Raw genomic sequence first — 21,672 nt, forward strand, 5'->3', positions numbered from 1 at the left:
ACTTGATGTGTCATTGTCTGTATAGACTGACTGACGGTAGTAGTAAACTAGAAGATAAGTCGGTTAACCTCCTGACCTTGGTAAGACCAGTGTTTGTTGTTGTTTATTGTTGTTTGTTGAGAAACCTTTTAGCCCTTACAGGCTAATCTTCCAAGGTTCAATCAACATGAATCAACATGACAATCAACATGAATACATACATTTTTAAAAATACAACAATCGAAAAGTATTTACAATAGAGCACAGTGTCTAGAGGTCAAAGGTCTAGATGACAATGTTTGAGATGGCTTGTTTAAAACTGGACAGTGTACACAGTGACTTAATGTCAGATGGCGATGAGTTCCAGAGCATAATTGCTCGGTACAGGAAGGTACGTTTTCCACTGTTTGTTTTAGGTTTGGGTAGTCTGAAGTTGTTGGACATGTACAGAAAATCTAGTATTATACATGCATATGTGGGATGAATTACCTGGTATGTAGACATTTTTGTACGTATGGTATGTACACATTTTGTGGTTCGTGGCTAGTGAGGATTTTAAAGAACATAATCAGAGTACTAAAGATAATCTCTTTCTCACTGTAGGCCAACCAAGCTGTTTTGTATTTGAAATCTGTAAATCTTCTACACCAACAGGGTTGGAACGCCGCTCGCCTGACGTCATGGCCATCATGACGTCACTAGAGTTCCGCCACGCCCCCCACGCGGGGGAGGTGCTGAGGACGCTGCAGGAGATGCGGCGGGAAGGACTCCTGGTGGACATGGTGCTGTCGGTGGGCGGGGCAGACATCCCCTGTCACCGGGCAGTGCTCTCATCCTGCAGGTAGGGGGCGCTCTTAGGTACAGTTCTCTCATCCTGCAGGTAGAGGGCGCTTCTTAGGTACTGTCTGTGGGTGGGGCAGATATCCCCTGTCACCGGGCAGTGCTCTCATCCTGCAGGTAGGGGGCGCTTCTTACGAGTTACCGTACCGCGTGTGTGTGTGTGTGTGTATGTGACTGTCGTTGAAGAGGTTCATCAGTCACGTATGAATACAGTACAATAATGAATTGGATTATTGTGTATGTGACTGTGTATGCGCGTGTTTGTTTGGTGTGTGTGTGTGTGTGCGTGTATGTGACTGTCGTTGAAGAGGTTCATCAGTCACGTATGAATACATTGCAATAATGAATTGGATTAGCTGTATGTGACTGTGTATGTGTGTTTGTGTGTGTGTGTGTGTGTTTGTATGGTGTATGTTTGTGTGTGTGTTTGTGTGTGTGTTTGTGTAGAGTGTACGCGTGCATGTGTAGATGTGTGTGTTTACGTGTTTGTGAAACGTTTGCATTTAACTTCAATGTTTCTTATCTCTAGTTCAAGTCCAACCGACTTGACTTGATTATCATGTTCCTATTTGTTCTTCCACAGCGCTTTCTTCCGAGGGATGCTCGGCAACAACAACTGCAGCTGCAGCTGTCACACCTTGAGCGATCAGAAGAAACTCTCCCTTCAAGACGTCAGCCCAGAGTCCTTGAAGCTCCTTGTAGACTACGCCTACACCTCCCAAGTCACCATCACGAGTGAAAACGTCATGGGCCTCCTGGAAGCCGCCATCTTGCTGAAAATCAGACCCGTCTGCGACGCATGCGCGAAGTTCCTCGGTGACAACGTCACGGCTTCGACCTGTTTGACCTTGATGAGACTCGCGTCCGAGTTCTCCTACCCGGAAGTCGGAAAGAAGGCGAAGGAAGTCGCCTTGAAGAACTTTGTGACCATCCAAAATTCCAGGGAGTTTCTCAACTTGTCCAGGTAACGACTGTAAATGCAATGCCTGCCAAACGGATAAATAACTAAACGTCTGACGAGAGTTACATCAGTTATCTTTTCATTTTACGAGCCTAGGTGATCATCATCATCATCCTCGCCGCATGTCAGTCAATATTACTGAGGCGGGCCGCCATTGTTTTCCGCATTTCTATGTTTGATATAACGTGCAGAAAAAGTATACGCTCCGGTGGCGTCGCCAAAAAATCAATGTAAAGAAGCCCTACGTTTTATTTGAAACAAATACAATTTCATACTTTGATTTTTGATATTTCATACTTTGATATTATCACATGGAAACAACTGCATGTAGTGTGGAGATATAGCATTTGATATGTTATGAAAAATAAAATATTTACATTTCATGATTATTTGGATATACCTAAGAATTCTCATCTTTATGTTTCGGATTTCAGGGATGAGGTTATCAAACTTATTTCCAATGACGCCCTGAACGCGAAGAACGAAGAGATAGTTTTTGAAGCGGTTATGAGATGGGCAAGCCACGCTCCCGACCAAAGGTACGTAGTGCAGGCATGACTGCAGTACTACAGATCGGCGCCAGGGGGCGCACTTATCCTTGTCCTTGGTGCTGAATACGCATACCATAGGCACGTTGCATTTCTTTAGTTTTTTCCACAGAAACGGCTGATTCCCTGCGGTCGGAAGATTTGACGGAGTGCTCAACAATGTCTTCGAAAGTCTCTTAACGCTTTGTGTGTTTTGTTGTCTTTTTATTTGTACTTTTTTTGGCCTGATATTCCCATTCTAAAGACAACTTCAATTTAGAATGCGAAGCGACGCCGCCAACGTACAGCAGTCCACTGAGATACCCGCTTGATAGTGGACTTGAAACATCGTCTAATGTCGCATCCTTGCCGATTTGAGCTAAGAGTACTAACATATAGTGGTAACAAAAAAGGGAAATTATCATGATAGTTTTAATATGCCAGGAATATCCCACGATTTTTGCTGTCCATTGAATGTATATCAGCGCAAAATTTACGTTTGTCCTCTTGTCTATCGAACAGAATGTCGCAGATGAGAATGCTGATGGAGCACGTCCGACTGCCTTTCGTAGACGTGGACTATTTCACAAAGTACGTCGAAACCAACGAAGACATGGAATCTTACTGCGTGGACCTGATTAACGAGGCTAAACAGTGCTACATGTACCCCGGTGACACCCTAACAAGGCGCACCCGCCCACGTTACGTGTCCGGTGTGCGGGAGACCATCTTAACCATCGGCGGGATCTCCTCGGGAAAACCTTCCTCTGCGCTAACGACTTTAGTCCCGTCTTTAGACAACCCTAAATGGCAGAGAGCGGAGGTAGAGATGGAAGACACGCTGGCAGAGGAGAAGTCGTTTGCCGCGGTGGCTGTCGGGATGTGTGACGTCATGGTATCCGGAGGAACGTCGTTTCCGAAGGACGCGTGGTTGTACCGGTCCGAGCACAATGCGTGGTCAAAGTTACCAGAGATGAAACAAGGTAAGCAGGGAAGAAAACAGCAAGGAGAATGGGAAAGGCATGAACAGCGAGATAGATGGTAGTCAATTTCAAGTAGAGACATATGAAAAACAAAGGCTATTAAACGTGCAAAACAACCGAGTTGAACCAGAAATTTCAATTTTCGTACTAGACATTTAAGCGCTTGTATCCATAGTTCAAGGATGGTATAAAGCCACACAATTTTATATATCTTTAGAATTCATCAAAGGGTGCAATATGTATCTATCTTGTTAATATCTAACTGTTTTCTCCTCCTCCAACCAGGTCGCTGGTGCCACAGTATGGCAGCCTTGCAGGGAAAAGTGTACGCCATCGGCGGCGTCATGTACAAGACATACGACACTGTGGAGCAATACGATCCTATCACCAAGGCGTGGACTTTCGCCAAACCGCTCCCAGAACCACGGCAAAACCACGCCTCTACCGTCTGCGAGGGTAAAGTGTACGTTCTCGGAGGGCGCAACAAGTATATCTCTGCGTCGTGTGACGTTTTCTCGTACGAGCCATGCTCGAAAACCTGGTCGGTCATGGCCCCAATGCCGGAATCAGCTAGCTGTCTGGCTGCAGCCACCATTTACTCACAAGTGTACGTGACGGGGGGTTGTCTCAGGGCGTTGTTCTGCTACAGCACCGCGAACGATGTGTGGCAAACTGTGGCGCGAATCGCGAACGATACGTCATCACCGGGGTACGTGCCAGAGGATTGTGGGATAGCGGCGTGCGGGAACAAGGTATACGTGACCGGAGGGAAGACGAGAGGGGAGCGGGGTAAGCTGCGAGGGACGGACAGAGTCTGGTGTTATGACCCTGAGGACGGTGAACTGTCGGACGTTTTGCCATTGCCGTTCAAACTTCACTCTCACGGCTGTGTTTCAATCTGGACACACGTAGAATAAGGGACTTACATTAGGCGCTCTACTATAAACTTGATGAAGCTACGCGTTTGATTGGTCAATAGGTATCACGTGAGGGTGCATAAATAGGCCGAACCGCCGAAAAGTTTGACTCTACTTCCAAGGGTTCTACTCTTGTTGGTACAGACAATACACGTCAACAGATTTTAACGCTCAAGTTGTGCAAAATTTCCGCATCAATAATAATAAGCGATTTGTTTTATCTGAGACTGAGAGTCAAGGCAATTAGGTCGTCTGAACATAACTAGAGAACTAACCAAGTCTTATCTGAACCCATGGATCAGTAAGTTGAGCTACACATGTACAGAGGTTACATTAAGTTAAGTTCGGATTTTACCACACGTGTCCTCGATGCCCTGGAAAACATGGTGCAATACCGTGCTGTACCGCAACATGGCACTTCTGACACGTCTGTTCGTTCCACTGATGATCTGCAGGTCAAGATGTGTGGCAAATGGATTGATTGTTCAAAACGTTATATCATTACCATAACTAATGTAACTGTTCGACTCAAATTGTATAGCTGTGCTTACCTCTTATTTCATCCCAATACATACCAAGTTAAGTGACCTACCAACCAATCAATCAATCGATTATCATATAACCCATGTAGTAGAGTCGCTAGATTTCCTTCCCTTTCCATTCTTTATTCCTCAATTCTGGAGAGCCATAATGTAAACTACATAGATATACACAATAAAACTTTGCCACAAAATCACTTTTACACACCTAACAAAGGGTTCATTCATTCATTCATTCATTCACTCACTCACTCATCCGTTCATTCATCCATTCATTCTCCCAGTCATTCATAATCATTGAATCATCTTGCCATCAACTCATGCATTCCGTTCACCCAACCACCTATAATGACCATGATGCCTTGACTCCAAGATAAAGTACTTTATTGCACAAAAGCATATCTCTGACAAAAAAGAATGAGTTTCAAGACGATGCAAGTGTTCTTCAGAAATACTTCACGAAAATTCATATCTGCATACATGTGCACGTAACATGCTTTGATAACAATGATTACTTTCTTGAATGCTCGCAACTAAAACAACCTGCCAATTTCGGTGCCTCGGTCTTCGTTCTGTCCATGATTGTACAAGTAACTCACTGATACATATCGTCAAACATTTTTCTAATGGGTACATTAGCTGATACTATCTGGATAGAAGAGGGATCTGTTTAAAGATATGTTACATACAAAATGGAAGGATAAAAAGATAATCTAAAAATAACACTATCAGAAACAAAAAGGGAACATGCATTGAGAATATAAGCGATGGAATAAAACGAAGTAACAGAAAAATAAAGAACAACTGACGTTATTCTCCATACTGGTTAACACCTATAGTTCATACAAGAGCAACAACAATGGAATTAGATAACATTACATTGAAAGAATCACCATGTAAAGATACTGTAATTGTTATATCTCACGTTGTGTATGTGACACAACAGTCGTTTCACCAGTGCCACAAGCTTGTAAATACACATGATGAAATCAACACAAGTCGGTGAGAAATACTACTTTTCATTATGAACCAACATTACCGATTGTCATTGATGTAAATGTGTAACATTGCCAAACATATGCATTTTTATTAGCGAATCATACTTAGTACCTCGCTCACAGAAATGGCCGTCCACCACACTAAGTCTAAGCTATGTGAAATCACTTGGTTACAGTCCTGGGGACTCACACGTCGTTGTTTTACGCCTTTTTGTAACACATTATATGATATGGTTCTTTGCAAATGCATCTGTGAACTTGTTGTTAAACAATAGATATACCATTCACTAACCATTTTGAAATAAATGGTAATACAAGATTGGTCAACGAAGGTTCTTTACCGACCAATCATGGGCCGATATTCAGAATAGTGCAAAGATGGTGTTTTTGAACATCCGACCAGGTGATGGTTAATGTAATGTAGTTGTAGTTGTTTTTATTTACTGACAGTTTATTGTTGCAGAGAAGTAGTTTCCTTCCAAATGTTTCAAATTCGGTCGCCTGTTAATGTACAAATCCGTTCATCTGTTCTCGCCATTAAAATCGCCCTCCCTTCAAAATAACTATTGTACATCTGTATTTGATGTACAAAATGGCGACTTGCATCGCTCCAGCTCTAGATAGTCTCTATACAAAGTTATACTGTCTCACTGACCACTTTTCGTTCAAAATCATCGCAAATTTCCGGCCAAATATCTCACAACGAGCGAAAGAACATCCGCCTAAAACAGCAGAACCTTTTGCGGACATACACTACTAGTATTTACAAACTGGACAATATTGTATAGGCATGCAATTCAGGAGTAAATCTCTTATCATCAAAGTCATTGCAACCTCCCATATTACGTCTCCTTAGCAGAAATATATACAGTCCTGAGTATACGTATATAATATATATCTTACCGTACATCTCCTATAGATAAATTTCTCTACTTCCAAAGCCACACTCTCTGCACACATATCTTGATCTTATTTCCATTTTTATGAAACTCGATCGCAGGGAGCCGTACAAACAACCCTATCTTTCGACTCCGTTTGAAGGACTTGATACACACGATGCCCGTGGCTTTGGATGTAGACATCTGACATAAATCGTTACGGGAGATCTACATAAATCTAAAGAATGCAGCATATATTTAGTGTCACCTCTGAAAAGCCACGAAGTCTATCCTGAACATGTACTTACTATAGTAGAGTCACATTGAACACAGATATCTATTTTGTGTTCACAGCGTCTGAGTTAACGTTACCACCTATTTTACCGTCGATAGACTGATACAATAATTCACCTTGAGTAATGAACTTAAACAGTTAGTCACCTGCTCTCAATCTCAGATTCTACCAATGTGTTTTAAAGATACCAATCAATACACGTCAGTCATCCAACTCCTGGACAGCCGCCATTTTGTATCCTCGACCTTGACCTCTATCAGTCAAACACCAACAGGCCATTTCGCGGTTCCCGTTGCACGCTGGGAGAGACAGGACTTTATGGGTACTGCCATGGCAACGCGTATGTAGCGCATGCGTACTTTGCCTAGTTAATGTTGTCGTAGTTCCAGTCTGTGTTGTTTTGGCAATGACCTTGCTTGACCCTACCCATAGTGCCCCGCCTGTCCCAGCATGCAAACTGACAAAATGGCGGATGATGAGGAAGTTGACAAGAGGCGTTTTCCTTTTTTTCATTCACTACTGGTATGATGCAATGTGATATTTGTTTTATGCAACAGAACTGCGCCAAAGGCTTGATAATCCAAATGTATTATTAAAATGGTCTGACTTGAGCTTTGAAAGACCGTATAGATACAACATGTATGCGATTCACCCGGCTTAAACTGACACCAATATAATGATAAAACTTTAATCTAAAATGTATCTTGGAGCTGACAATGCCGTCATTGCAAGAAGGGATTTGAAGCAATTCAGACATTTTCTTGTTCAACAAATGGTCCATCATGTCTATTTTCGGTGTCCTTGAATGTTTGGAATCTCGATTTTTTTCCAGAAAATGTCTGAAATACAAGGTACCCTCTGTTGTGTAAAGGTGGTTTCCAATGTGGCTTCACTAGGTATAGTGTGAAAGTCACCACTATTTTTGTGCAGACTCCGCAAATACTTATACATAATACGTACATAAGGGTAATACATCATTAATGCTGTATGTAGCCAACTCATTGCCTTTCTTTTCAGCAGAATAGCAAGCCGGTGTTCGAATGCCCTTAAATTCTCGTCATAGTCCTTTGTACTTTGTGCTTATGATCAAGTAACAGTCATGCCAACAGGCAACCATATCTATGACGAAAGTTCAAGATGGCGGACCAACACCGCATGCATACGCATACCGAATATATTGCATCCCGTCTATGTTTTATCAACAATAACCGTCTAAAATGGCTTAAGTTTATATTTCATTTGCGTTGTTACCTTGACTGATACTGTAAGGAATTTTTTTCTTATTAGCCCTTGATTTACGAATTTTCCTCAAAGTTGGGCCTAATTTGTGAGTAGAACGGGCGGACCGCGAGATACTTGATTATTTTTGTAGATTTCATAAATGTGCATTTCATAAACATTTTTCCAAACTGTGCATACTGACCATACTTCTGTGAATTTGATTGTGTTAGTTGGAAAATAAGAGGCCAAAATTGTGCAGCTTCGCTTATATTTGTGCAAGCACACAATAACCAAAATTGCAACATAATATGTACAACTCAATAAACCAATTCTTTAGCCAAATAAAACAGTTATAGGGTGAAATATTAACGGCAAACATATCCACGACATGACATTGCAAGCAATGATCGGGTGCAGGCTCAGTGAAGGTCAAAGACATGCCGCAAAATGGTAGCTTCATTTCACGACGTGTCGTAAGGCCTGTCCCTGATCTACACCATGTCCATCACTTCCCTCTCTTTCCTCTCCTGCTCAATTTTCTCGCGGCTCCGCCTGTCGTACTCACTCAAACCGGTAGATGGCCTGCTTCGGTAGCTCTGCTGGTCGATGTTGGAGTTTCTGCGCTTGGCGTTCTCCTTGTCTTCTTCATCCTTCTTGGGCTTGCCCCAGTCCTCCGCCACCAGGTTCTCTGCGTTCCACACCTTCATGGTTCCATCGTGGGACGCTGTGAAGAGTTTGCCATCTACAACCTGAAGAGGCAATAAAGGTGGGCACGGGTTTACTTCACATACCAGGTGCATTGCAATACGGGGTGATGGGGAAGTGTTGCACTGGATACCTTTGGGAAGCGGTCAAACGTCAGACACAGTCTGAAGACCAATGGGTATTTAAGAAACCATTAACTGTAAGTTGATCTCTTCGAATTGATAGATACAATACAATGTCTACACCAAAAAGAGAATAGCAGAAGAATAAGAACAAACAATTGCTGGTGTGTTGCGCCGAAGGTCGGTTATACAGATACAGATACAGATACCGAATTACGCCGAAGGGCGTAATACCGACTGTGCAAATACAGAAGCTGGTGTATTACGTCGAAGGCGAGTTATACCAGCTATCTGGATAAAGATACAGGCAGAGACTTACCGCTACAGCATTAATGATGTACTCGTGACCCCTGTACGTTCTCTTCAGCGCCCCTGATTTCGCGTCAAACGCCCGTGCGCATGCGTCTCCGCTTCCTGTAAATACTAAGGAAAAAGAATAATTTTCGTTTAAAGTCACATTAGCAAAATACACATTTTATCACATTTCCAAAAGTTACAAGAAAGGACAGCGTTCAATGCATGGTCAGTTATTCCCTTTCAAATACTAGTAGTTTTTCAGAGCGAGCGTTATACTATAAAAATGTCTCCGCATTGGTCATCATTGTGCGTCTAATTTGCATACTCTCTTAATTTGCATATCGTGAATATTCATGAGGCACTTTCAAACGCCTTTGTCGAAGGCCATGCATGACATAGTGCGTTTCTATCACTTGTATTGCCTAATTTGCGTATTTTCCTAATTTGCATAGCATGAATATTCATGATGCGCTTTCATGGCCTTCAAGCAGAACGCAATTTGTTTATGCCTATTGTATTCCTTAATTTGCATACTACCCTGATTTGAATAACATGAATAGTCATGATGTACTTACAGACGCCTTCGTGGAAGGCCATGCAGGACACAGTGTGTTTCTGCCCCTTGTATTCCCGGGTGCGGTCCCCGAAGTCCACCACCCAGCACTTCGCCGTATGATCAGAACTGCCTGTGTACATCAGCTTGTTACAGATCTGTAAAACATAACATGGGAAAAGTCATTATTAATTAGAAAGAACACATAGACATCGGGGTCTTACAACCATCTTAGACGGGGGACGCGAAACATTTTGCTTGTTACTGATCTGTAGAACATAACATGGGAAAATCATTACTTCATCGGTACTTATCGAAACAGTCTCCTGGCTCCTGGGATTTGAACCAGGGATGTTGCTACTCGCGGTCTACATTCCTTAGAGATTGTTTGTCTTTTCTTTTGGAATGGTGACCACATGTCTACAATGTCGTTATATTACTAGTATGCTACAACTGTAATGACATCGTGTGCAGAGTAGAATTTTCTTACGGTGAAAACTACGTACAGCTGCCGAAGCATGAGAAAAGAGAATACAGTTTGCACTGGAAACAAAGTGCAAATGTATCAAAGTTTGATAAACGTATCGATGCCTTGAAGTATCTGCTCCATTCTAGCCGAGTGTTTAGTTATCTTTGTCCTCTACAGTTATGTATCATGCACCTGATAGTCTTGAAACTTTGTCGTGCTTTCACTAGCACAAAAGATAACAAGTCAGGAACAAAGGACGCTTTTTGCGCCGTCCTGAAGATGAATTGGGCATTTCGCTTCTGCACAAAAATTGATACCGTCTAAAAGGTAAGAACAAAACGTAAGACCACACACAAACTGTGTGAAGATAAACTTATCATAGCCAACAACAAAAGGCCAGTCAGAAGGGTTCGCTCTGTTTCCGTGTATTTAGCTAACCCGTTCCAATGGACCGATCCTGTCGAACGCCATATCGAATAAATAGAACCCCCTATTCTATTTCGAACACCTCCATCAAAAACTGCCACAGCAGGACAGAAATGGCGGAGGTGTTCGAAATAGAACCATGATCGAACAGGGGGCGGGGTTTTGGGATCGGTCCATATGAGACACTTTTCTCTGTGACATGATAGCCTTGCGTATTGTACGGAGATTGCGTATCATATCCGTAGCTTATCCTTATGCTGATTTGGCTGCGTATTCTAGCGTACAGAATAAAAGAATATACATGTAGGTCATGAACAAAGATTTTTAAGGCGTTTTTAATCATTACAATATCCTCTTTTAAAGGCAACCTATGCAATATTTGCCTGAGCCAGGGTTGTAGAACTTCAATTATCAAAGTCAATTTTGGGGGGGCACCTTTCTACGTAATAAGATGAAGCAACTCTATTCCATTCCATTTGCGGGTTCCAATATTTAGGGAATCCTAGCGCGGCTTGTTTCTGTGTCGTTTTTAACCGCTCAAAGTATGAAATAATTATGTAAATGTGGGAATATAGTGCCTCATCCAGAACATTTCCACTTTAAACGCTCTAATATTGCTTAGATGTCCGTAATGCATGCCAACAGGCGCTAGGCGTATCACGCCTGTTTATGTTAACATGCGGGCCTCTTTAACGCATGTTTACATCATCATGGCACCTATCACAATGTTTGTCCACAACTATCAACTCTGAGACACCGTTTATAAACGGAAGCGCAAAAGGTCACAGATATGCCACGGACGTGTTTTTAAAGGGAGAGACCGAAACCATTCTATCCGTTAACGTTTCGCTTCATTATATTGAGTGACATAGAGTTCCACGACCCCATACATTCGTCAAATTATTCTAAACTTTACGGGCGTTTCTCAATGAAGGTCCTCATCTGCATATTAAGTGATATTAAATTGCAAATCATTTCATTAATCAAATAACAGACGTTGTCCAAAGCATGACTGCCAGCCCTCCTCTCATCATCATCATCATTATCGGGAGTGCTCTAGAAGCTATCTTTCCCTTAGCGACTCATAGACTCACTCATTTGCAATGTCATATTCTTACATATCTAGATAGGCGTTAAGTGTCGCTTCTCGGCCATGTATTTGCAGTGTCTAATGTACTAAATGGTACCAGGGTGTGCTGGGTGCCTGTTCACCTCAGGTGACTCCGGTAAACAGGCACTTCAGTCATGGGCATCCAGTCGGTACATTCCATCAGATCAGGCTCTTTTTTTGGGGGGGGGGGGTATTTTTTGCCACTGCACACAAGATGCTAGTGGTACTTGTTTTAACAGTGCCATATACAAGGGACAGAAAGAAGGTAAAAGTAGTCCAATAGCCTTTGGAGGCCAAGAAGGTAGTGGGTTGTTATCCACTGTGTCTATAGCACGGTATTGGGAGGTGCCCATTCCTATTCTTCCACGCCTTTTTACCTCCCCATTCGAATTAAGTTAAGCACACATTTTTACACCTGGCTGCAATGAGGAAAGTCGTGTGAAGTGCCCTTCCCAATGCAATATGACACAATATCGGCACCATGACAGGATTCGAACCCAGGACCCCTGGATCTCACACTATTTTTGTCACATTTTGGGGGCAGAACAGAAGTTGGAGACCAGTTCTCTTCAACATCATTGATCATTTGAGCAAGGACGTTACATCAGATGTAACGTCCTTGATTTGAGCAACAACAGTCCATTTCGCTACATTCATCAGCAATTAGAACAATTTTCCGCAAGAGTGGCCCAACCGTTTACGACAAAGAAGACGTATGAATTATTGATATGACATAATAGACGTCTTAGATGAAAAGTGTGCAAAGTAGCCTCGATGATTGCTTGGGAGTGGGCTATGATGTAGCGTTGCCATGGCAACCAATTATTCTGCGAGGAAAGCCCATTGGGTTAATTGCATGAGCGATCGTTACATGGAACACAAATCAACACACAGAGCTGTTGCTATGGGATACGCCATAAACAATGTCGTTTTGCATGATGGGAAAAAATGGCGGTTCAACACCTTTCAGGCGTGGTTCGATTTGTGAACGAGATCTGAGGGCCGCATTATAAATGTAACATATTTATCTATCCTTGTAATGTATTGAAGAGCTAGAGACTGTCGAACTTAGTTCCAAGAAAAACTACGCCCCACTTTCCTTTTTTGTGCGCAACTCTTTGATCTACAAAGTGGCAAGGATATATTTGTTCACGGGGACAAAAGCCGACTTCTACTTTGACATCATCTTGTATTCCTTTGTGACCGTGTACCAAGGTCACCGATAAGTAGCATGTAGAAAGCCACAACAGAGGGACACATGTCATCCATTGTCGGAAGAGTTCTGTAGGCGTCATGTTTCCGCCGGGGAAAGCCCTTATATCCCGGTGTATTCAGACGATACTCAATAACCCCAGTTGTTATTGTCCAGGACATGTTTTGACACGTGAATGTTACTGTAAGGCGACGTATCTTAAGATCTCAGAGAAGATTCCTCTCTTGTTGTAAGGCTTGTGCGTTTTTCATTTTCAACTTGACAGTTCAACGTACCGGAGGACGAAAAAACAGCCAAAGCGGCAAAGTACAATACAATGATAGGCAAATACATAAAAGATTACTTGGTTATCGAAATGATACAAAAAACATCCATCTGATTGTATCAAGATATATAACGTTATGAATTCGACTTTCACGTATGTTGTCCCATATCGTTTAGTTTGTGGGATTCTGTAGATTGTAGTAGATCAAACGAAAGTCTTTGTACTTTTTCTTGTGTCAATAATACTTATTCCAGCTCCCATTATATGCTAACCGAACAATAGAATAAATCCCTATTTCCAGGGTTGAAAAAGTAGAACTTGTGTGAATAGGCTGAGATCTATACAAGTGAAGAAAACATTTTCTTTTCGTCATACTGAGGAAAAGTGTTTTCTTATTCACTCTGAAGTTTGCGACGATAGTTAAGTGGTTATATTCACCCCCAGTGGTAATTTGTTACATGGGCAACGCCCCTGTGTTCTGAAGATGGCAATAATGCTAAAACATGGCAAGGTTGCCTGTACATCAAAGACATGCGTCTGGCCCGGCGGCTATCTCCGTTTCATAGCCCTGGGGCCACACAAAGGTTAGAATAGTGCTGCGCCAAGACACCATTACTTTTAATATCGTATTTCCATCGGGTGTGCTATCATTATGCAGTTAGTCGAGATAATGGTTGTTTAGGTTTGGTGGATCTGTGTCTATCACTTTTTCTTTGTCAGCACCCCCCCCCCCCCCCCCACACACACACACACTAACACACACTATTAAAAGGCTAGGGTCAGCAAGTTTTAGCTAGGAGCGGTCGGGTAACCGTAAACGCAACATTTTTTCCTAAGCCCTACTCAAATTCTGAGTTTTACGATGTTGAAGAAATTTTTAATTGATAAACATATTATACTATCGGCTCATAAGATTGGATTATTGTACTTATAATTTATGACGATCAAGGGTTGAAGGTTTGTTTTGTAAACAATATCACGTTGCTATGGCAACCCAGAGCACCAGAGATGAACCAGTCGATAACTTTATCTTCTGATTACAGCTCCCCGCTAGTATCGTCTGAAAATGACGTCACAGCGACATGGTTTCCGTGACACAAGTTCAGGTCCCTTTGTTGTAGTGCCACATCAATTGTGCAGTAAACAACGTTTGGCTGTCGTCCTCATGAATAAAAGATAAACACTCTTACATTGCCATGATGGATACGAGGAACGGTCAGAGTTATTTAATCAAAATACTCTTAGAATACAGAAGGAGAGAACAAAAAATACCGAAGTGGTATAAGAAAAGAAACTGACAGCAACTCAGCATAGTCCAATAATAACCCCACAGAAATATTGGATGTCGGAACCCATTTTTGTCATGTACTTCTGCATAATTCATGCGTGTGGTCTTCTCTTGAGCTAAGCGTGCCGATTATCTGATGGGTTGGAACAGCATTGTGCAATACACTGTGAGAAGACGTGTGAAAGAGTTGTCCTTTTCACAGGACTGATTTTCGACGCTGCTATTTTCATCGCGGCACGCTTGGCTACATATTGATATTTCTTATTGGTAAAACAGACGCATTAAAAGTCATGATAATATGACAGCCCAATTTAACATGGCTTAAAATATTGCCTTTCATTCTCTGGAGACGGAACACAAATTTTGACAAAGGTTATGAAAAACGTATGATAATATAAGAGATTGACCCGATTCAACATGGGTTAAAAGATTTCTTTACTCCTTGAATGCGGAATCATGACAAAAGTTATGCCATTTTGAAAGATTGACCCCCGTTTAACATGGCTTAAAATATTTCTTCATTCTTTTTAGGTAGCCAACACACATTGGTTATACAAAAGTCATGATAATATGAGAAACTGACCCCATTCAACATGGCTTAAAATATTTTTGTCATTCTTTGTAGATGGATCACAAATTGGTATGCGTTTGTGACAAAGGAGATCGAGAAAAGCACAACAAAACCATTTAACGCTGAAGAATTGTGTAAGGGAACACTACAAAGCAATCAATCAAAAACATCACGCTCCAGGACGGTGTGGCAGCGATCTCGCCCCCCCGGCGATCTCGCCCCCCCGGGGGGCGAGATCACTAGCGTTTTCGCCCCCCTTTAGCGTTTTCGCCCCCCCCCCCCCCAAGAGCAGCTGGTTACTACATATTACAGGTGCGCTACCTGGTACTATACTGCACCTGGGGAGTAACGTATCCGGTGTGTTACATGGTACATATATGGCAACTTATTACCGTACCGTAAGATGCCTGTCATACCTCGAAAGTCGATACTATATTGTTCGGTGCAAACATGACATTGAAATGAAAAAGACAATTTTTGCAGCTGAGGTGGCATAAAAACAGTGCTACTGCGAACGTATAAATCAACACCGTCTATGGTACGGAATACGTCAGCTATATGTTTTCAATTTGTCACAGTGTTTTCTTTCTTGTGCTGGAAACATTTCCAAAGCACTAACAAAAACACACGTGAATAATAGTTTCTCATTATAAACACTATCTACGCGCAAGTTGATATAGCTGTTGCTAAATGCTACACAAACACTGGTAAAGTACCAGTCTTAAGAAACACGGGTAAATGCATCAGTTCCTAAATACTAGAAAAAACAGTCATGTTGGAGGTGAAGATATCCCTTGGCCAGGTGCATATACCAAAATGTGCGTTATTCTAATTAATACCTAATATTTGCATAATTAATAAACTAACTTAAGACATTACATAGTTCTTTTGTGGTCACTTCATGGTAGAGACTTCATATTGGAGATATATAGGTTGTTTGAGGACAGGTGAATACAATGAAATACATCTTATGTCAAGACTCAGGTATATGCAATAATGGGAATACAAGGGACCCAACCCTCCTCGTCTGAAACAAGTTCAACTATCTTATTACCATGTAATTACGTTACTATTGATACTATGAATGGAGTTATGTATCAAACTCGTGTACTTATATCATTCTGAAACTGCATTTTGTGATTTATACCAATCAACTTCTAAAATGTCATGTAAACCCGTTTTTTTGGGGGGGGGGGCGAAATCGCTAAAGGGGGGCGAGGTAGGGGGGCGAGATCACTAGCCGGGGAGGGCGAGATCGCTAGCGATTTCGCCCCGGGGGGGCGAGATCGCTAGTGATTTCGCCCCCGGGGGGGGCGAGATCACGGGGGGGCGAGATCGCTGTCACACCGGTACGGTTTTGTAAATTGCAATGTTAGAATAGATGGACCACCATGGTATAGCAATACATTCATAAAATACATTCATAGATACTTCCATAAATTCTTTCCATAAATATCTCGTTTAAGTAAATCGTAGAACAAACGATTTCATGCATGTTTGTTTCAAATGGGATAAGTGCGACAACGTTTGTCTGTTTTGCCTGATCGTCTTTGTCCAATGACGGATTCTTTTAATTCTTCAGTCGGACTCTGACATACTTGACAAATCGTATTTCTACTGAACGGTACACTATTGTCTGATCATTTTTGTCCCTCGTCACAAAGAGAAAATCGTGCAGAAAACGCTGTTAACACAAATGACGTGTGTTGTAGAGACTGCCTCCTGATAAACATATCGTGTTACTATGATGATTGACAGCTAAGACGGACGAGCCCCGCCACTATTACAGCTTAGGGCGCAAAAAAAGTACGAGTGGTGAGACCACATAATTATACGGCTTTTTATACATATCTCCTTTACAACAAATATCTCATCGTTCTATGGTAGCAAAGTTCGTATTGAAAACTAAATAGAGTGAATGTGGTAAGGTACCTTTCATTTTCAAATTAACCTATTTTTCATGACAGAGTCTGGATAGAAGACGATACGTGTGTTTATAAAGAGAACTGCTTGCCTGGTATTTCTATACCTGATGACTCTCTGGCCTAGTATTTCTTAAGATGGCCTACTGATAAACCAATGCAAACAATAGACGTGTGAAAACTTGTTTTGGTCACCTCAATCGTCGCCCAAGCGTCTCATACAGTTACTATGATGACTATAATCATCGATGGCTTCTTCAGTGTGTCTATATCATCGCTTAGAATGGCTAGATGTTTATCTATACAATCTTATCCATGCAAACAACGTATGTGTCAAAACCTGCTCTGGCAAATATGTGATACAATTCAAGTTATTCACTACAATTCTAAAGCTGACTGCCCGTGCCTTCTATGTGTTAATCATCATTTCCAAATGCTAGTTATTTATCTATACAGTACCATCATCTTCACCATGCAAACAATGTATGTGTAACCTGATAGTATAGTCAACTGAACATCTTCTCGCTTCTTTGTACATATGTTTTTATGTGTATATTAGTGCTTTCCAACTGTTGAACTAGACTCCAGGCCGGTACCCCCTGTTCAACATCTCACACTATTGTCATATGGGCTATACCGCCTATTGTATGTTACATTTACAAAGTGGTAGCCGCCTGCTTTTGTGCTGACAAATGTGTGGCCCGATGGATAAAGAAATGAAGATGGGCACCGCCCTATACAACGCATGATGTGGGAAAGGTGCCCTCTGTTTAAAAACATTTTTTATGATTTTAGAAAGACTTAAGGATGAGCCCAAATCACACAAACACTTGCTCTTGAGCTCTACTCTGGTCGTCTTGTAGCGATAGTATCAGCTGTAAGTATTTTTAGCGTACATTGTAGGACCTAACACCACGAAGTGAGGAGAAGCGTCGCTAAACAAGCGTCGTCCTGAAATCCGAGGATCGTTTGCTGTGGAGACAGTTGGACGTTTCTGCCCTACCGGTGGGCACACATCGGCGAGTGGGCACGGAAGAACAAAGGCGGGACAGACAGAAGGATTTTCAGAGTTAAGAGATCGCTATGGTTCTTTGCATACGGTGATTTGAGACCCCACAGTTTATTTTTTGGTCACCCAGGTACCTAAACCATGAGGGAAGGGGGGGACTTCTGCTTACATCATCCGAATGATGCATAATGTCCATATGAGGGATACCATAGAAAAGTCCATAGAAAAGACTGATTGCAGCTGCAGAGTGTCTAGACCACTGCAGCAGTAGAGTGGACATTCATTCATTCATAGAAAAGTCAATTCTGACTACTTTCACTAGATAGGTGTAATTTCACGTTAGAGAACCTCCGAAAATAAACTCCACATCAAAGATGTACGATGCTAGTAAGGATGGACTGTCGGAGAAGGGGGGGGGGGGGGTCCATTACTTAGTGTAAGGAGATCGCCATGGCTTTTTGAATACGGTGATCTGGGACTCCACAGTTTATTTTTTGTCACCCAGGCACCTAAACCTAGCACTTTGTAAGGGTTGGGAAAAACGTTGCGTTTCCTGTTTCCCTACCTACCATAGAAAAACTTGCCGACTCTTGACTTTTTTGGGTAGGCAGTGGAGTCACAAAGCTTCCAGTTAGAATTTTTAGCCTGCTTCCTATTAAAGCAAAAATACTGCTTATCCTATATAATGCAGGATAAATGTATCTATTAGTATTATGCACAAAATTACAGCTTCCTTATGCATTTCAGTTTACTTTGTTCATCGGTATTGTGATGTCTCACTGGAGTTTTGGCCAGCCTAAAAAACATTATAAGAAGAAAAAGATAATCCCTACCCTGCTTTTTTCAGGAATGAAACAGGAAACACGACATTTTTTCCCTAGGCCTAACAGGTGCGTTTGTAGCGAGAGAAATGACAGGTAACAGCAGGTGGCAAAGGTTCCCCACACGGACCTGGACATTTAGCAGGTGACAAGTGAGCCAGTAAAGTTTGTAGTCAGTTTCCATGGTAGCATGACATCACTTGGTCATAGGAGATGCGTATCGGAGTGAGACGAATATTCTGCTATATATAGATCTAACGCTGTAATGAAATCCGGCTGATTCGGTGTGTCCGAACCATTCACTATGTTTCTTCTAAAGTAACTCCTCAGATCAAAGAAGCAAACAGTTTTTATATACATGCAATCTACGAAATCAATTATTTAAGTAAACGTATATATGTATACATTCGTACAGCTTTTACTGTTATGAACACATCTACGCAGTGTATATGTAACTCATTAAGACCACTTGTCAATCAACACCAATAACCTCCTGTAAGTTGATACTACCACCTGTAAGTTAATATTAACTTATTCTGTCCACCAGCACCGCAGGTATAGGTGGTATGTCACTGCACTTGTGGCACCAGTGCGGCACTGCGGGGTTCGTTCGCTGCGGCACTGCTTTGTTATTTTCCGATTTTTCGTCAATTTTTGCAATTCAGATATTGCATAAAACGTAATAGTATGACTCAGAAGACAACAAATACACAAAATGTAACAAAATTCGTTCTTTATCTCTGAATTTCGTTGAGTAATCTTCGAACCCCGTAGTGCCGTACTGGTGCAGTGCAGTAGTATACAACCTTATGGTTACGTCACTGGTAGTTTACATACTGCCTGATCTGTCACCTCCCCACTCGGCCATGAGCCAAGGTACCGACTCCGTATGGCGCCGACTTGACAAGATTATCAGTTCGGTTGTCAGTCCCTACACAAGGGGCGACTGTCGGGTCCTATTACTGTGTTATCTTAAAAGTCTGGGTCTTGCCTTTTTGACTGACTACTGATGCCATAATGTGTGCTTATTTATGTGTGTAAATGTAATGGCGCGGTCATACACGCCGTGCGACCGTCGTATGATTTTTATGCCATTGGACTTTCAAGCAGGCTGTGACTGAACCAACCTCTGACAAGACTCAAGAGTCTAAGAGCAAGACTAGTCTTTTAATAAGTTTTATGTAACAAGACAGAGGAACTGTACATGTGTTATCTTAAGGTCTGGGTCCTGACTTTTTTTAGCTGATTACCGAGGTAATGATGTTCGCATACTTGTGTATTATGTGTATAGGTAACGTTAAAGTGCCCGGACTAAAAATGAAGCTAAGCATAACGTTGTTTCGATAACTGGTAGTGCAATGAATGCGGCCTCACCAAGGCTGGCCTTTTCAGCCAACTGCAAACGCCGTGTGTCACCCCCTATTCTACTCAATAAAGGATAAGTGTGTTGGGTTCTTTTAGGTGCAGAATTTTGATACGTAAGGCTAACACCTGAAGCTCACCACTATACCTACGGGACCATGGGCTTTACGTATGTAAAAATGTGTGTAAAAAGACTTATAGACTTTAAAAAAAGACTTGTAAGACTCATTTTGACTTTAAATTATGTAAACTGTATCTCTGTTATATACTTTCTCTGACTCTTGCATCATCCCTCATCGCCTCAATGAAAAGCGACCTGCAGGACCATTTGAGCTTTCATGAATAAATAAAGATACAAACAAACAAACGGCCTCAACCGAAAGGACGAATGCGACCCCAAACAGCGATGGCCGGCGGGACTCGAGTCTTCAGGTCATGTAGGGGTTACCCTCCACAAACTTGTACCGGTGTACAGTTACAGGCGATACGCGTGTGAGTCCATTGTCTCCATACCTTACCACCAGGTGAAATGGTTCGTACCGTCTGCAGACATGTATGCGGGTTCCGTTGGTGAATATAAAGCCGTTCACCACTCATATATGCAGAGTGTTGGACAGCAGTTGCGAGATGTTAACAATATACTGATACTGTAAATGCATTTAAGTTCGCGGAGATTTAATTTCGCGGTAGCGGGAAAGTGGACTTTTCGCGGTGGTTTTAATTTCGCGGTAGCACCATGCACTGCAGTCTCTTACTGCCATGGAAAAATGTTTGCGGTGGTTTTAAGTTCGCGATGAAGCGGCCGCCGCAAAAACCGCGAACAGAAAACCACCGCGAAAGTTTCTACATTTACAGTATTGTCTTGGTAACTATTGAAATATTGCTGGCGATGCAAACGAATAAAACATCTTACAATAAACTGAAGTCACCTTAATATATTCCTTAGGTAACATTAGGTAGCTAGAATGCCACCACTGACAACAGTGTAAAACTCAAGCAACTGGATATGATTTTAGAAACGTTTCCAGTTGCTCGAGTAACTGCTTTTCGGCGTTTCTTATTACCTGGATGTCTATTTAACCTTCATCGATGTAGTAGCTATATATAGTTTTACCAGGAGGCAAAATACAGCTTTGAAATGTCCTCCCCTCCTGGTGTAAACGACTTCATTACAGGTTATTTATGTGCGGGTCCGCAGCTAGTCGGACCACATTCCGGCCACGCAACACACAAACCGGGCTCTCTGCGCCACAATAGCGCTCAAAGCCGCGTTACGAGACTTGTCTTTGGGGCTCAAGACCATGTGATTCGATCACATGGATGACATCATCTGCCTGGGCACGAAAAAGAAGAGAAAAATTGGCACCAAAAAATGTCTTCAAATTATAATGAAATCTACA

At 42.0% G+C, this 21,672-nt stretch overlaps 2 protein-coding genes across 2 annotated transcripts in view; one reads left to right on the plus strand and one right to left on the minus strand.

The window, feature by feature from the left end:
• Positions 1-1,392: 1,392 nt before the first annotated feature.
• LOC118405613 (kelch-like protein 24) lies at positions 1,393-6,606 on the plus strand. The gene is made up of 4 exons (XM_035805165.1): positions 1,393-1,783; positions 2,215-2,319; positions 2,830-3,290; positions 3,576-6,606. Exons 1-4 carry the CDS (start codon positions 1,419-1,421, stop codon positions 4,205-4,207), a joined length of 1,563 nt encoding a protein of 520 aa, XP_035661058.1. The 5' UTR covers positions 1,393-1,418; the 3' UTR covers positions 4,208-6,606.
• A 1,146-nt stretch (positions 6,607-7,752) lies between these two features.
• Positions 7,753-21,672, minus strand: part of LOC118405836 (WD repeat-containing protein 86-like) — a 28,627-nt gene continuing 14,707 nt past the window's right edge. Inside the window, exons 3-5 of the mRNA XM_035805636.1 lie at positions 9,838-9,973; positions 9,285-9,388; positions 7,753-8,887 (exon numbers count right to left, since the gene is read on the minus strand). Coding sequence (XP_035661529.1) covers positions 8,630-8,887; positions 9,285-9,388; positions 9,838-9,973 — 498 coding nt within the window. The 3' untranslated portion in view covers positions 7,753-8,629. The remainder of the gene's footprint in view (positions 8,888-9,284; positions 9,389-9,837; positions 9,974-21,672) is intronic.

Source organism: Branchiostoma floridae, chromosome 18 (assembly GCF_000003815.2).
Source record: "Branchiostoma floridae strain S238N-H82 chromosome 18, Bfl_VNyyK, whole genome shotgun sequence".
In the NCBI taxonomy this organism is placed as follows: domain Eukaryota; kingdom Metazoa; phylum Chordata; class Leptocardii; order Amphioxiformes; family Branchiostomatidae; genus Branchiostoma; species Branchiostoma floridae.